Source organism: Danio aesculapii, chromosome 20 (assembly GCF_903798145.1).
Source record: "Danio aesculapii chromosome 20, fDanAes4.1, whole genome shotgun sequence".
Lineage (NCBI taxonomy): Eukaryota > Metazoa > Chordata > Actinopteri > Cypriniformes > Danionidae > Danio > Danio aesculapii.
Window position 1 is genome coordinate 22,625,778 of NC_079454.1, and position 17,584 is coordinate 22,643,361.

At 36.3% G+C, this 17,584-nt stretch overlaps 2 protein-coding genes across 4 annotated transcripts in view; one reads left to right on the plus strand and one right to left on the minus strand.

Moving 5' to 3' along the window:
* Nucleotides 1-9,240, plus strand: part of esr2a (estrogen receptor 2a) — a 55,634-nt gene extending 46,394 nt beyond the window's left edge. For both annotated transcript variants that reach the window (XM_056481558.1, XM_056481557.1), the window contains 2 exons: nucleotides 2,602-2,821; nucleotides 5,154-9,240. In XM_056481558.1, the coding sequence (XP_056337533.1) occupies nucleotides 2,602-2,800 (199 nt within the window). In that variant the 3' untranslated portion in view covers nucleotides 2,801-2,821; nucleotides 5,154-9,240. The remainder of the gene's footprint in view (nucleotides 1-2,601; nucleotides 2,822-5,153) is intronic.
* Nucleotides 9,075-17,584, minus strand: part of LOC130248041 (nesprin-2) — a 94,732-nt gene continuing 86,222 nt past the window's right edge. For both annotated transcript variants that reach the window (XM_056481556.1, XM_056481555.1), the window contains 5 exons: nucleotides 17,322-17,522; nucleotides 13,300-13,428; nucleotides 13,025-13,216; nucleotides 10,828-10,877; nucleotides 9,075-9,838 (listed from right to left, as the gene is read on the minus strand). In XM_056481556.1, coding sequence (XP_056337531.1) covers nucleotides 9,631-9,838; nucleotides 10,828-10,877; nucleotides 13,025-13,216; nucleotides 13,300-13,428; nucleotides 17,322-17,522 — 780 coding nt within the window. In that variant the 3' untranslated portion in view covers nucleotides 9,075-9,630. The remainder of the gene's footprint in view (nucleotides 9,839-10,827; nucleotides 10,878-13,024; nucleotides 13,217-13,299; nucleotides 13,429-17,321; nucleotides 17,523-17,584) is intronic.

The following is a 17,584-nucleotide window of genomic DNA, read 5'->3' on the forward strand; positions in this document are numbered from 1 at the left end:
GATTTCAAGCTTTGTGGATATATTTCTCATGTCTGTGAAGCAAGTATTTGCTGAGATTCCAGTGTGTTTGTTGACCACCAAACTGTCCTAAAAGCAGACGTCTGGTATGAGCTTCTCTGTCAGTCTATAGCGATCGATGATTGGCTCCTGTACTAGTAGGCAGGGCTTCATTCCCCATATTGACTGTTACACTTTTCTCCATTCAAAACTATACGAGAGACATCTTGTGTATTCTATAATCTTTGCTCTCAAGCTGTCTCTCTTCAATAATATTTTACAGTTTAAAAAAAATAACCATCATTACAAATCTGTTTCCTATTGAAAATGCAATTACAAGTCCTTTTTATTGTACTTTTTAATAGCAAAATTAATAAAAACTCAGCTTACAATAAAGGGAAGTTCAACCAATGCACAATGTTGTGGATAAACTTGAGTCGCAACATCAATGAAGGGCAAATAACTTGCTCAAACGTAGTAAAATATGATTTTTGTTCTTTAAAACTAGCCAAAATTAAAATGTTGCTGTATACTTCTATTTATTATTATTCATTATTTTGAATTATTTGAACTGTGTAATTTATTTATAGTTGTAAAATGTTTATTTTAAATTGTGTTGCTTTCCAGAAAAAAAGAAGAGTTTATTTACTAGAAATTTAAATAAATTGTCTTTTCTTCATTCATGGACTTGCTCAACATGTGATGCTTCATATTTGTTTCTTTTTGTGCATGGGCATAAATAAAGGTTTTGTTTAAACCTGTATTATTAATACTAGTTATCTATAGTTTCTAGTAGTCAACCTCATTAAAAAATGCATTTGCCAAAAAAATCAGAAATGGCTCTTTGCTTAAAAAAATGGTTCCCGGCCCCTGATTTAGCACATGTATGGTTTTAAATTGAACTTATATTTTTCGAAATGATACATCTGAATAGAATTACACTGTTGACCCATTTTTTTTTTTACTTTAACCTAACTTGATACCTGTCCATACCCTAAGACCTGTCCCTAACCTTACCTGTATCCCACTTCAGGAGCACCAGAAGAGTTGCGCCATACTACAGAATGTTTAAACAATAAGTACATTGTACCTATTTTCTGATGCAAGTACACTTACAGTTTTTTTTACAGACGCTAGGACACTTCTCAATACTTAGATCACTTTTGCAAAGCTCTTCACACAATTCTCCTAACCGACTTTCAGCTTGTTCATTTCACATTCAAAATTCACTACAACTACCAAAACACTTTATTCAGGTCTCAAATTAACTCATTCTTCCAGAACACTAGAAAAGGTTGACAGCCCACAAACACACTTTGTCACCCACAAAACAATGACCTAAAAACACTAACAGTTGTTGTGTCTGAGTGAGAAAAGAACTCAGGAAATTTGAGAGATGTAGTCACTGAATGCATTTTGTGCCAAAACAATGCTAATTGATCCTCAGTTTAGCCCACGTAGACTTCTGTTGTGCTCACTGTGTGGAGTTTTGCAAAAGTGACTTAAGTATTGAAAAAATCTGTCCTAGCATCTGTTAAAAAACAAAACAAAACTGTAATATACACTGTAAAGAATGTTGGATTCCACACTTCATGTTGTCCCAAGATAAATCATAACATAAATCAATTGAGTCAAGTTTTTTGTTTTTTACTAATTTAAGTGGATTGAACATAAAGCAGTTAAGTTCTTCCAAAAAAACCCTTACGTAAAATGAGTTGAAACAACACAATTCTTAAGTAGTTTAAACAAACAGCATTTCTTTGAGTGTAAAATAGGACCAAAAATATTACAAGAAATACTGTGGAAATCTCTGTGCTCTGTAAAACGTCACTTGGGAAATATTTGAAAAAGAATTTAAAATAAAATCACTGGAGTGCTTATCATTTTTTGCATATAATACATTTTTAATGAAGCGATCTGATCAACAAAATAATTAGGAACAATTTGAGAATTGTTCAAGTCATTGTGTTGTCCTCAAAGTCCTCGTAGGGTTGGCAATGGCATCATCTCTTCACAGGTCTCAGATCTGATCATCTGGAGCTTTACAATCTTTAGAGGCCTCGGGATGGATATCCCAAGGTAGAAACAGAAATTATTCTGAACTTAATCAACTTTTCACAGACATGACTGTGCATAATGCAGTGTTTTCAGTCAGACAAAGAACCCTGTGACCTGACTTAATGCAGTCATCTGTCTGAAGATGCTTCATCTGAATAAATTATTGCTTTATCTGCTCTAAATTATGGCTGCAAAACTCTCAAAAAGTGCAGACTAAAACCGTTTACTTAAGGTATGCAGGCTTCCAAAACCGCTTCTGGAATTAAGTTCAGTCAATACCAAAAGAACCCTGAAGTCACAAGTCACCATTAAAACCGATGCCTTAACGGGTTCCTTAACCCTTGTGTGGTCCTAGAATTCTGTGTATTCTCTTTGTCCTACGGGTTAAAAATGACCCCACAATCCTGAACACATACTGCATCATCTCGAGTAGCTAGAATTGTAGCTACCTATGTTTTTTTTTAATACTGAACAGTCAGTTTGTGTTGAATAAGTGTATTCAATCTACATAAACCCATCCGCTTACTGTATATGCCCCGTCTGCAGTAACAAAGGCATGGACCACCTGCACTGCATGAAGATGAAGAAGATGGTTCCTCTGTATGACCTGCTCCTGGAGATGCTGGACGCTCACATCATGCACAGCTCCCGTTTGTCTCACTCCAGCCCTCGAGCGCCTGCTGCTCACAAAGACAACAAGAGTGTCCAGGACGCCTTTCCCTGCAGCTCACATCACGGGCCCTAAACACGGCCCTCACAGACACAGGTTTGTTTCTTACCTTACCATAGGTGTTGCGATTTTGAACTAAAGTTTTAAAAAGAAATAAATCAAAGGCTTATATTTATAAAACCTCTCTACCTCATCTTTCCATCAAGCAAGTTTCTCGCGCCCAATGATTGATTTGCGATGTCACCAACCAAAGCGAGAGGTGGCAGTAACGCACCAAAAAGTTTGTTGTCAACCATCATAAAACAGGAAGAAGAAATCGTCATTCTCGCCATTATATGGATTTACCTTCATCGGCTAGACACCGGCCTCACAGCTCCATGAATGTTGGTGCTGTCACTTATTGATCTGCGATCGGTAAATGTAGTTTTGTGGATGCTACTGAGCTACTTGACTAAAAAATAGCTTCACTACTGAAAAGCTATTGGATTTATAAAGTAGCGATGCTACCGCCACACTACTGACAAATGTAGTTAAGCTAGTAGCTTTGCTACTGCCCAACGCTGATCATTTTTAATCATAAGCTGCTAGCAGTCGGAGACACAAGTGGGCCGGGGTGTGCACGTACGCACAGAAAAAAAGTTGCGTCACATTTTTTTTTGCATTCGCCATAAAATGTATTTATCAACATATTATCAATATATTTTATCTACGCTCAGTTTATGTTAATATTTCAAAAATAAATATTAATCATTTATTTTTTGAGCAACAGAGATGGGGGGCTCCGGAGTTGGTGCCCTATGCAACCTGCGTACTCTGCATATAGGGAGCGGCGCTACTGTAAATACGCTCACTTAAAAGTAAAAACACCCAAAAGAGAAACGTTTTTGCATGTAAATTAATAGAAATGCTCAAAAAAAAAAGTGAGCTTCATTTATAAACTAATTTCAAGAGGATCATTATGATTGACCACGGCTGGTCCTGCATTAGCTAACACAAGATTCACCAATCAGACGATTCCTCACTATAAATAACCAGTTTCCTCACAGCAAGAACGTCACAGGTTGAAGTCCCTAATGAACTAGTCGACATTTCTGTGCTGAGTTTTCTTGTTCTTGTGTCATTTTCCCCAGGTTCCCCCATTTCCTCCCACTGTCCAAAAACATGCAACCTAAGTAAATCGAACATTTTAAATTGGCATCATAGTCACACTCTTAGGCCCCGTTTACACTGCCAGTTAAATGTGACCTAATTCCGTTTTTTTGCTCATATGTGACAGATGGGATCTGTTCTATGACCGTGTAAACATGAAAAAAACGCAGGCATTAGGATATTCAGATAACGGTTACAGGCCTCCTCCATATGTGTAAGTAAATCAGAGATAAATCGGATATCTAACAATGTGACTATCATGTAAACAGGCAGATCAGATTTATTGAGGCACTCCGTTTTGTACATCATTAAACTTGCGACATTGTGGTACTTCTCCACTTCTCCAAGTGGTCAGTGGTCGATGGCAGAAGTTACCTGCCCTCTTGCCCTGTTGGGAGATGAGTCAGTGGAGGACACTATATATAAACCATATCGGCGCAAGCTGCAATGACGGCCCTTTCCCTCCTCCTCCACCTCAAAATCATTTTAAAGTTAGGCGAACTTTGCATATTTCGCAGAGCTAAAAGCAAGACAATTTCTTCCATCATGGTGCAGATGCTAGAACCTGCCTTTACGCATGCGCGATGTCATAAATTGTTTGGAAAGTGTAAACACATGAATCAGATATGGGTCACAATTAAAAGAACGAGTAAACGGAAAAGCAAAAAAAATCTGATATAGGCAACAAATCGAAAATTGGCATTAAGACCTGACAGTGTAAACGGGGCCATAGTAAGCCACATATTTACTTTTAGCCATCCCTTTATCTGTCATTAGCCAGAAATAAGTCAGGGCATTTCATCTCGATCTACCTGAGCTCAAACTCCTCTCTCACCCTGCAAACAGGAGGGAGCCCCTGGCTCGAGGATCCTATTAGCTCAGGGCTTTTTCCCAGGACAGCATGCCAAACAAGTTTTATTATCAATCATCAGCTAAGTGTGAACTCTTGAAAGGGAATTGTATTGATTTTAATGATAAAGGTCTCTACTTGTATGTATGTCTACTTTGAGTATGTGTCAAAACACACGAGAAACCATTCAAATGGCTTGATTGGACATTATTTGATGGTTTGTGGAGTTTATAGTTTTTATATTTGCTGTGGAAACATTAAAACTTCTATGATGGTTTCTGTTCTTTTTTTCCCTGCAGGTTAGACAGTTTTACTAATGGAAATGTCTGTTTTGTAAAAGATTTTTCACAGTCTGTAGCCAGCTAACATTCTTCCAAAAACTGTAAAATACCTGAAAAAAAATAACATGCTGCTGTTCTTTCTTTCCAGTACTTAAGGATGATCTGTAGTTTCGGGAGGATGGACAACAAAAACACCCATATAAAAGCAAGCAGTAGGATTTCACAAGACGAAAAGCATCATGGATATCTTGAATGTTTTTCCTGTTTTCAAATGTTGGCAATTGCTGTGAAATCTCTTTGTTGTTTCCACACAACTCTGACAACTTTTTTTATGATTTTATGTAGCTGAACCGCAAAGAAAAAAGAAAAGAAATGAATAGCCACATTGGATTATGGATTTCAAGAGATTTTTGGAAATTTCATCGCACGGTGAACCAGTAGACAAATAATTTCAGACATTATATGCATAATGAAGGCCATCTGGTAGGAGAAAACCAAGTAAACCAAACATGCCCACCTCCATTTAAAAGAAAAAACCCAGTTCAAACTCCATTAAGAAAGTATATTGGTGCCGTGACCCGGATGACAGTAGGTTTTAGTAAATCTGTCATCTCTGGCCTCGAGAGACTGTGACTTTTAGCATTAGCCTTGTTAGCAGCCTGCCGCTCAAATACTCACCAGTTCAGATTCCGCTGTAAGTCGGATGGGGTTATGATGTCCATGAGTATTTTAGCCTCATTTTCATGAAATCCGTGACAACGTGGACATGAGCAGTGTACTATCTCTACTTTTTCTCTTTCTTACATAAGCTTGCTACTTTCACATTCTGTAAAATGAAACAAAATGTAGTAAACTCATTACTATTGACAATACTGGCAGTAAGAGCAGATCTGATTTAGTCCCTGGTAAATGGACAGAATTATTCTTGATAGATGAGACTGTATGCAGGATTATATGCAGAGTGAACAGATCATATTCTGGACTGAAGGCAAGCAGTATTTTAGACTGTCAGAGCAAAAAAATGAATTCTGAATGAATGAATGTCAGCCGGATGTTTCATTTACATCTATTGTTTTTGAGAAATGTCACCATTGCAAAATGGCCTTGTGCACATTTTAGTGATTAATTCTGTTCTGCAAACAGTCATTTACGTACTGGAGTGACAGCCGCATTTTACAGCCAGGGCCGTGACCATATCTTGATCACTGGAGGGTTTGTGTTAGAAACTATTAATTAGGAAATTCCAGGTCTACTTCTAGTGGAAAGGTATTTGCACAAAAACAAACAAAAAAAAACAACTTTCATTTCATTTAAATTCACTTTCATTTGTACACCTCATATGTCGTTAGAAAAGACAATAATTAGGTAAATAACATCAATTCAACATGATGAAATCTGAGTTAAAAGCATTACTGTTGGCTAATGAATACTTATACCATAAAACCCACACGCTCTTTTGTTTTAGAACAAATCTGTTGTTGTGAACCATAAACCCTGCCTTCTCTAAATTGATTGATCATTTTGATATTGAATGGACCAGCCTGAAAGTTTTAAATATATTGTCATTCTAATAATGTTACGCATGTAAAAACTGGGGGACAGTTTGTGAGTCATGGGTCACCTTAACATTTATGGTGGTTATGGCTCTGTCTAAATAAACTAAATTAACTCGTTAAAAAGTAGGTAGTGACAAGCGCATTTAGAAAAAAACTCTATGCACTGTATATGGAACCAGTCATTTCACTCACTTCATGCAGCCATCTTTGAAATGCTTTTCAGGCAGCTATTTCCATCATGCAGCTCATCAACTTTTCCTAACTCATTCACTAGGTTCACTTATTCACTACAATTATGTTTCATATTTGAAATCATCAAAGAAATATGACGACTGTCTTCTATTCGTTGTTTTTTTAAACTGTAAATAAGCCTAAAAAGCTTATCAAGCGAAGATTTTTCTGCTGCCCATTGCCCTTTTCCCCCTCATTCAAAAATAATTTCATTCACTGAATTAGTTGTTATTAAATCAAAGCATGCATCTCTACACTCTTCTGTAAGTTAAGAGCAGATGAAAACACAAGGAATGAGGAACAAGGAACACCAACTAATTTGTTATTAGAGCTTGCAAAAACAAAACAAAGAACAACCCTTAATAAACCAGTCCAAATACATTAGTCTGAAAATAATGCAAAAATGTTGTGACCTGGATTATGCTCCCTTAATAAGCCAGGTCTAAACTACAAGCCCAAGGGTCCCTGGATTGTTCATCCGCCAATCATCTTCAACAAAAACAATGCTTAAAGTGTGGTAATTAGGGCTGCACGATGTAGGAAAAATCTGACGTTGCGATATTTTATTTTTAATAATAAAAATAAATATTTTTATTTAGGCACAGAAATTTATATTTTATTCGGGTACAGAAATTGAATAACCACAATGAAAAAAAAAAAAAAAGATTTTACTTTGTTTTGTATTGTTTCCAGTCCAAACATCAAAATTTCTTAGAGCAAGTAAAATATTGTTTTGTTTTCACCGTCAGAAGACATAAGAAAAATTTTTGAGATTTTCCTTAAAACAAGCCAAGTTATCTTCCAGTGGCGTAAGCAAAATAATCTTGTTTTCACTTTGAAGTGTAGATATTGGGACTAAAAACAAGACAAATTTTTTTTTTCATATAAATTCTACATAAATACAGTGATTAAATAAAATTCTGTGGCTCTTGCTATAATTCAGAATCAACATTGCATATATTTGCGATATGACTATTGCGTATGCGCACACTGCGATATCGATCCTAAACCGATATATTGTACAACTCTAGTGATAACCATTGATTAATTGACTGCACTGTTGACATATTAGTAAATAGCGCACCTGTTTGCTACATATACATATGATATTTAAATAATAATGAGGACAGGACCCCGTTGTCAATTACTCCATATCGAATACCAAACAGGTTATTAGCGTTACCTCAGTTGCAATTTTGGGAGTTAGCAGTGTTCCAGACTTAAGCTGCGGTCACACTGGGCTTTGTGTGTGCAAAATTCTGTCGTACGATGCTGCGAAAAGGGGTGGGATTAAACTAGCTGATTAGACATTTAAAAGAGCGAGCGTTCTGTTCAGAGAGGTCATGTTCTGATCCTCGATGGTCTCACACAGTCAAGCGATGCGATTTCGCAGGTCAGAGTTCACCAAGCTTAAACTTTGCACCGCAGCAACCTGCGAAACTTAATGCATGACCCTGCGTTTCCGGTCTGACGCATTCGCGTGCGTATGAATGGAAGTCCATGGGAGGAAAGGTCAAGTGTGACCGCAGCTTAACAATGAAGAATGATTTAGGGCTGGGGTGTCCAAACTTGGTCCTGCTGAGTTTAGCTCCAACTTGCCTTAACACACCTGTCAGGAAGTTTTTAGTATGTCTAGTAAGAGCTTAATTAGCTGGTTCAGGTGTGTTTTATTAGGGTTGGAGCTAAACTCTCCAGGACACCGACCCTCCAGGACTGAGTTTGCACACCCTTGTTTAAAGGGATTCACTCCTGTATAAATGCGGTTGTTACTCCTGAAATGATACAGCGTGTGTGTGTGGCAAAGAAAACAAAACAATCTATCTGCCTTTTCATTCTGTGAACAACCTTTAACACCATAAAGGCCTTGTGCAAAACATTTTCTAGGCACAATTCATCAACGTACTCCACTGTGAAAAGCGTTCTGTTTGCAAGATGCTCCACAACTACCAAAATGACTCGTTGTTGCACTTTACAAGTTCTCAAATATCTGGAGCCTTCGTTTGAGAATCCAAAAAGCCCAAATATTGCAGTGCCTACAGTGATGATTTTACTTTCTGTCTTTTTGTGTATCCTAATAAGGACAAATATTACTGTAGAAGCATAAGCATTCAATTTAGAAAGATAGATTTTGATAAACGCACAAATGCAGGCAAACTATTTATAAATGTTTCTGTATCCGCTGGCAGCCATCCGAATTGTAACTTTGTTTTGAAAAGAAGTGCCAATATCGATTTCAGAGGTTTTTGTAAACTGGTAAGAGCTAAAGAGCAGCTGTAAAGCAGTTTAGTTGAAGAAAACAATGTTTATTTTTAAACACAAAACAAATGTTTAATTTGTAAAATGTTTTCAAAGTTGACTTTCTGTACACACGTCTTTGTGTTCGACTTTGCAACGCATATGTAACAATGTGTTATTTACACTTGGGTGAATTAAAATGTTTTAAATGTGCCTTTAGCATTATTTTTGGGGGGCTTTCATAGTGTAGAAAATGTAAAAATGGGACCACATAATCCCAAAGTTATAATACAGTGTTTTCCAAACTCGTATAATCTTTAACCAACGCATAAATCTAATAAAACATAATAGTAATAATATTAATAATAAATTGAAAATACATTCATGTTCATTAAATGATTGACTTTTGTCATCTTTACAGCATCCTGACGAGACAAAGGAAATTTAGATCACATCAAACTTGTAACGTTAACAAATTCTCAGTAGCATGGCTCTCATAGAGGGGAATAAATAGTATAAAATCAATCGTATAAATACATCCGTTAAAATATTGCTTGGACAAAAGTGAGGTGCATGTTTGAGTCCGACTGGATGATGTGGGACTCATGTGGGAGGAGGGCCGTTGGTGTACCGTAACATGGGGTGGAAAGAGCGGGCAAAGTTATTGGAGAGAGTGCAGCTGTAATCGTCCTCGGAAAGCGGGACCAAACAGGCCAGAACCAGCAGCAGGAGGAACAGCAGATGAAGAGGGAAAGCGGCTCGCAACACGCGGTAGAAGAACGAGCGCTGAGGAGACGGCTCACCATTCCATCTGAAACAACGACACACAGCACTTTTACTCACCACCTTACTATTACAAATATTTTTGGGGCTCATTTAAAGGCACAGTTCACCCAAAAATAAAAGTGTAGCCACTATTTACTTTATAATTTGTTTGTTTTTTTTAAGAAAGCTGAACACCTGTAGCCATTGACTTTCATAGCAGGAAAACAATACCATGGAAGTCAATGGTCACCGGTCTCCAGCTTTTTTTATCAAAATATCTTCTTTTGTGTTCAGGTTTAGAACAAGTGAAAGTAAATGATGACATAATTATAATTTTTTGGTGAACAATTCCTTTAATATACAGATAGAATTATTAGCCCTTTCCCCCAATTTCTGTTTAATTGGATTCTAAACATAATAGTTTTAATAACTAATTTTTAATAACTGATTTCTTTTATCTTTGTCATGATGACAGTAACGTTTTAAGGAATATTTTTCAAGATACTAGTATTCAGCTTAAAGTGCAAAAGTGAAAAGCTTAACTAGGTCAATTATGTTAACTAGAGTAAGTTAGGGTAATTAGGAAAATCATTACAAAGCAATGGTTTGTTCGACAATCAAAAACAAAAAACAAATATCGCTTGAAGGCTAATAATATTAAATATATATATATATATATATATATATATATATATATATATATATATATATATATATATATATATATATATATATATATATATATATATATATATATATATTAAATAATAATAGTATTGGTTATTAAAAGCTTTTATTCTAGCTGAAATAAAACAAATAAGACTTTCTCCAGAAGAAAAAATATTGCAAATACTGTGAAAATTTCCTTGCTCTGTTAAACATCTTTTGGGAAATGTTGGAAAAGAAAATAAAACTCACAGGAGGGCTTTAATTTTGACTTTAACAGTGTATATATATATATATATATATATACTAATATTCAGTATTAATATGCAAGTGTTCTTTAAAGATGTAAAAGAGAGAAAATGCCTGTACCGAGAGCACTCTGTGGATTTCAGATTTCCTGAAGCATCAGTTGTGGACCCCTGAAACACATATTGAAAAAACAAAATGACAACTGTTCAACCAGAACATAAAAAAACATGAAAATATAAACACACAATATGCAGTAGCTTTGATTTTACTATATTATGAGAGAACAGTAACCGCCTTCTTTTGGTGTGTATTTGTTGACTAAAACAGTGGCCAAAGCTAACTGGTTGGTAAAGTTCAGATGAGTTTAGATGCAAAAGTGCCACCTGATATTTTTCTCTAGCTCCTGTATGTAGGTTCATGTGGTTTATTTCATTTTTATGGCGATGAATAGATTCCTTTCATTGCCTTCAATTGAATAACTGAACATAATCATAGTTCTGAGGCTGAGAAAAATGCTTATTTTTGAAGAAATATATATAGGGCACTCACAGGCTTTTGTATCTGAACTATTCATTTGTAATTGTTGCAGTTAATTAAAGTTAATACACATTATATTAAATGTTTTTTAATATGTCTCCAATGTTAAGCAAGGCTGCATTTAATCAATTCAATTCATGTTTATATGTAGCTTGTGTCAAAGCAGCTTAAGACTGAAGTTCTAGAAAACTGAAACTGTGTCAGTCCAGATTTCAGAGTTGAAGTTCAGATTAGTTTAGTTCAGTGTGGTTTAATTTTCACTGCTGAAAGTTCAAACAATGAAGAGCGAATCCAGTGATGCACAGCTCCACAAGTCCCAAAAACAAGCAAGCCAGTGGCCACACAGGCGAGGAACAAACTTAACCAATGATGAAAGTGAAGGAAAAAAAAAACGTGAGAAATCAGGCTCAGTTGGGCACGACCATTTCTCCTCTGGCCAAACTTCCTGTGCGGAGCTGCAGTCTAGATGCCGGTTGCTTATTAAAATACAGCTAAACAGTATGTTGTAAAATATTACTATTTAAAATTTTATTTGAATGTATTGCAAAGTGATATTTCTGTAAAAACAAAACATTTTTCAGCAGAAATCATTGAAATCTTTCTTTCCGCTGCATAATATGAAAACACAAACTACAGGAGAAATTAAGAGACTAGTAAAGATGATCAATCTTATAGTCTTGCGATTTTTAGTGAAATGTTTGAGAAAGTAACTTTTTGAATTTGCTTTAAACCACTCATGACGTTTCTTCCAAACCTAAAACAAATAAATGTTGCCATTTACACCTGCACAAAAATGACAACTGATCAAAATATAACAATGCTGTAAATATTCATTTTTAGCCAACACAAGAGCAATGATTTAACTTCATATACAGTATTAGACCACTATTATAGACCAACTGTCATTTTTATTTATTCCTTCATTTTCTTTTCAGCTTAGTCCCTTTATTAATCGGGGGTCACCACAACAGAACGAACCACCAACTTCACTAGCATATGTTTTACACAACGGATGCCCTTCTAGCTGCAACCCATCACTGGGAAACATCCATACACCCCCATTCACACACATACACTGGGCAATTTAGCTTACCCAGTTCCCAACTGTCATTTTCTGCAACAATAATAAAAATGTATTATTAATTTGAAATTCAGACCTTCACAAAATATCTCCATGATAAGTCCACATCTACTAAATACAGTAAATCCAGAGAAACCTAGAATTTTCAAGTGGTTTCATGTATTTCCATAGTCATCTATATTCAATAAACGACTTGATGGATGACAGTTCAAACGAACAGCATTTAATCAGAACAGTATTTTGACCATTAATCTTACTATTTTATTGCTAGTCTTTATTGTGACTTTTGACTTTAATGTGTCCTTGCTGACTAAAAGTATTACTTTCCTTAAAAAAAAGAACTTACTGACCGCAAACTTTTGAACAGTAAAGTTTTATGTGGAAGACAAATGTGCTTCTGATGGCTTAAAGTAAATCCTCAACGTTTGACTGAAGGTTTAATCTTTAATTGCCTATTAATTGTCTCTTGGCTAAAACCTCACTCAGTGAAGCTTTGCAGAACATCCCTGAGGGAATCCTGTTTCTGGGAAAAGTGCATTTTTCAACAAAATGTGCTCAGAAAGCAGTAATAAAGAAATAATTATTTCGTCAGTTGAAACGAAGTGAGATACTCTAAAGAACGTTTTCAGCCAATCCTCAGACCCCTGATATAAATCATTTGCAGTTTGCACTACAGAATGTTCCTCAGAAGCTTCTCACCAGTCTCTCCTGGATGGTCTGGAGGTCCTGCTCGACTTGACGCGACAGCAGTCGTAGTTTGCTTCCGATGACGTGGAGTTTCTCTTTGGCTTCGGTGCTGTCCTCTCCTCCAGCCTCCGGGAGCAGTTCAGAGGCGATGTCCTGCAGAGAGCACACCTGCTTCTGCCTGCCCTGAAGATCCACCGCCAGATCCTGCCACCAGGGGGAGCAACACGTGAGCTCAAAACACAAACAACAACTGCTGTCCATTAATGCCTGAGGTTTCTGTGGCTCACCTTCAGTGTTTGTGTGTGTTCCTGAAGCGTGGACAGCTGCACAGAGGCGTCATTCATGTTGACGGCGTAGCGTCGGCTCTCTGCATGGGCCAGCCATAGCAGGAGAGAGTGAACCATCTCATGAAACTCCTGCAGGAGGATACAAAACATAATATGCCATTGAGGTTTTGTGACATTCAGTATTGCCTTTATCAGGTGTAGGTATAACTGCTCAACCAATCACATTGCAGCAACTCAATGCATTGAGGCATGTAGATGTGATGATTTTGAGAATATATAATTGTGATATTTTTGGACAGATATTATGATAGCAATTTGATTTGTGATTACATTTTTTAAAGTCAAGATTAAGCTCAACATTGTACTTTCATTCATTCATTTTCTTTTCAGCTTAGTGCCTTTATTTATCAAGGGTCGCCGCTGCGGCATGAATGGCCAACTTATCCAGCATACGTTTCACTCCCTTCAGATGCCCTTCCAGCCGCAACCCAAGACTGGAAAACACCCATACACTCTTACATTCACACACATACACTACGGCCAATTTAGCTTATTCAGCTCACCTATACTACATGTCTTTGGACTGTGGGGGAAACCGGAGCACCCAGAGAAAATGCCAACCCACATGACTAAATTTCTCTGGTCCAGATCAGTTTTTGCTTGGCCCACATGCCGCAGTGAATTACGGTACATGACTGGACCAAGTCTGGCCTCCATACAAGGGCCAAGTTAACTAACCATAACCGGGTCAGAACTGGGCCAGATATGTTGGTGTGCTAAGACTGCAATGAATTTGATAAACCTATGAAGCATTAGTGAAAGGCGTGCTATGGGCATGTTTTTCTTGAAAGAACCTGGATTGGTAGAATTTTTTCTTCACTCAAAAATTATTTAAATGTATTTAAATACGTCAAACTTACGTGGCCCACATTTAATTTTTTAACATCTACATTTACATACCACATTTGATATCTGCAAACCCGGGACTTGTTTGGCCCACATGCTGTATGCCAGTGGCGGACCAACGCCTGCTATGCAAGCTTTATGCCAAATCTGGGCCAGAATTCTTTGCTACCTGGGACTCGAACCAGCGACATTGTAGTTTACACATTTTAAAAGCAATTTAAGACCTTTTTTTGAGTCAAAATGTAATTTGTACAATCAGATCCACTGTGAATGCGCTGATAAAATGATCACAATTATCATTCCCGACACTCTCCTGTGTGTTGTTGTTTATGGTGGGCGTTTATCGGTTGTTAATGTTATTGGTTAATAAGCACATCACACAAACAGGAGATTCATGCATTTGCTCTTGGACACGGTTTAAATATGTTTATTTATTTAAATTGCAATCATATAGCAGCCTTCGCGATTACCTAAGCTATTAAATACTCATCACTGTATACTGTGCTCTTTATTGAATTGGGCTTCACTTCTATCACGTCGACAGATTCATTGCTTTCTGTTCATTTACAAAACTCTTATTGGGAAAACGCCATTATATTTAGTCACTTCTTAACATTCAGAAAACATGTGGAAATCTGTGCTCCAGTAGCTTTATTAACCTTTGTATAGCCAAAGTTCACACTTCATTTGGTCGCTACTCTTTTTAGTTTTCTGCTGCTGATGCTTGGAATCATCTACAGCAGACCTTAAAGCTCAACACTTTCATTCCACTATCATCCTTTTAAAATTCAAGCCAGTCAATAGTACAAGATCCCTGTGCTTGGTTTTAGTTTTTCCTTGGTTTTATATGTTATTATCTGCATTTGTGAAATTGTTATTGTATTGTGTCTCTAGCTGCTTTGTATTTGCTTTTGATGTTGCCTCTTGGCCAGGCTGTTGTAAACGAAAACTGGTTCTCAATTGACTTACCTGGTTAAATAAAGGTCATTAACATTTCAAATCATGATTTTATTTAAATTTCGCTTAATTGTTCAGCCCTAGGCAGAATTGGGAGAAAAGTGATTTACACAAGTATGGAGCTAATAATATGCCAAAACAATCTGAATTTGAACTGTGTTAATTTTAATTATTGACAATTGTAATTTAATAAATCAGAATTTTTATATGCTGTTAAAAATGGTTTTGAATTTGAATTTCTTAATTTGAATTTCATAACTTGAATATTGAACATCTGAAATTTAAGACAACTGAATTTTTCAAGGCTGACATTTTTTAAAGATGTATTTTTTTGTGTTCTGAATTCATATACTGCAGATATCCAGTTTGTAAAAATACAGTGTCAAATTTTCAAGATGAAGAAATTCAGAACATCAAATTCAATATTCTAAAATTCAAAACCAGAAATTCAGATTGTGAAATTCAGATTCAGAAGAAAGTAGGTCCCCAACAGGGAAGAGTACTGTATGTTAGAGCCATAAAGAGCACTAGAGATTTGTCTTTTTATTTTTGTAATATTTTTCTATAATATTATATTATTTGTATTGGGATACAAAGTTAGTGCTATTTGATACAGTATCTAATATTATTTGTGATATTATAATATGTGCATGACGTTTTATGTGTTCAGTAATGCTATACGTCATATGTATGCGTAAGCATCAGGAAAAAAGGATCAGAAACAAGGAAGGGGCTTGATGATAGACAACCGTTCTAAAACCATATTTATTTCGAAGCTTGATAAAGTGTACATAGTTCTTTTGTTTGTATTTGATTATTGTTGTTCTCAACAAACAAAAAAGTAAACTGTTGCATTGCAAGTTTTTGGTTTTGCGCGTCAAATCCTTTGTGCCGAGCCCCTACGGAAATGGTGAAGAACTTGAAGAATTAGATCGCCATTACACTGTAGATGATTAACACAATTCAAATTCAGATGGTTTTGGCATATTATTAGCTCCATACACAAGTCAGTTTCAGGCTACATTTAGATGAAAATGATGAAGCCAAAAATGAAAACATAAAAAAAAAAAAAAAGAAGCACACACATTTGTTTTCAAAAAAATACACATTTTTCTGAAAATGTTAAAAATTGCTGTACTATGTATGCCAGTATTTGATGCGGTTATCTTATTAGTAAACATACCTGTAAGAAAGTGACAATGAAGTGCAGTTGACGGCTCAGCACTGATGTGTATGTAGAATTTGCTGTGTGTGTAAGATGCGTCTCCACTGTTCGTTGTAATGTGCAATAAATCTAGACTTTGCTCATAAAGTTTTAGCAAACACTTGAAAAACAACACAACCACATACTCTGCCATTGTTGTTGTTTGTTTTTGTTTACACATGCATGATGTCATCATTTTCAAAGACTCATGTTTTCAGGTGTTTACAGCATAGCATTTTAAAAACTTCCACTTTGTAACCCGTTTTTTAGATTTGGTAACACTTTATTTTGATGGTTCATTTGAGTATTAGACTGCCTGCTTAATATCTGTTGATACTGCTCCTTCAATAGACATTTAACTGACTATAAGAAACTTTGTCAACTTACACTAACCCCAACCTAACAGTCTACTTATAATCTAATGAGAATTAGTTGGCATGTAGATGCAATGTAACTTAAATTCAACAAACGGACCATCAAAATAAAGCGGGACCTCAGATTTCCCATTTTTGGCTAAAAGCATTGTGTAAACGGCCTCTAAAAGTGGCATGGTTGTTGCTGCCAGATGGGCTGTCCTGAGTATTTTAGAAGCTGCTGATTTACTGAGATTTTCATGCACCATCTCAAAGATTTAGAGAGAATGATCAGAGAAAAGAAGAAATATCCAGTGAGTGGCAGTGAATGCCTCATTGATGCCAGAGGTCACAGAAGAATGGCCAGACTGCTTCAATTTATGCCACAAAGAACTACAGCATTTCTGAAGGTTCATCCCAGTACTCGGAAGGTGCATTTAATAAAGGAAGCATTTATTTGGAGCAGTATTTTTCCATTTATCTTACTTTTTTTATTTCTAGTCTTTATTGTGATTTTGAATTTAATGTATCCTTGCTGACCTTATTTACTTTCTTTAAAACTAAAGTGGCTTGTGAGTGTACATGTTTCACTGTTGCCTCACCTGACAGCGCACTAGGGTGTTACGTAGGCTGTCCTCCCACCCCTCGAGACCAGCACATGCCTCCGTCCAGCGGTGATTGATGCTGTGCAGGCCCTCTTGAAGCTCAGGTGCTCCACCAGAAGCCTCTTGCTGCAGCTCTCGGCCACATAAGTTCAGAGACAGTATCATGGTCTTGTAGCGACCAAAAGTCTTCTGCATTTCCTGTGTGATTGATGTGGATGTTAATGTTCTAGTCTAGTGTATATTCAATTATAGTTCAATTC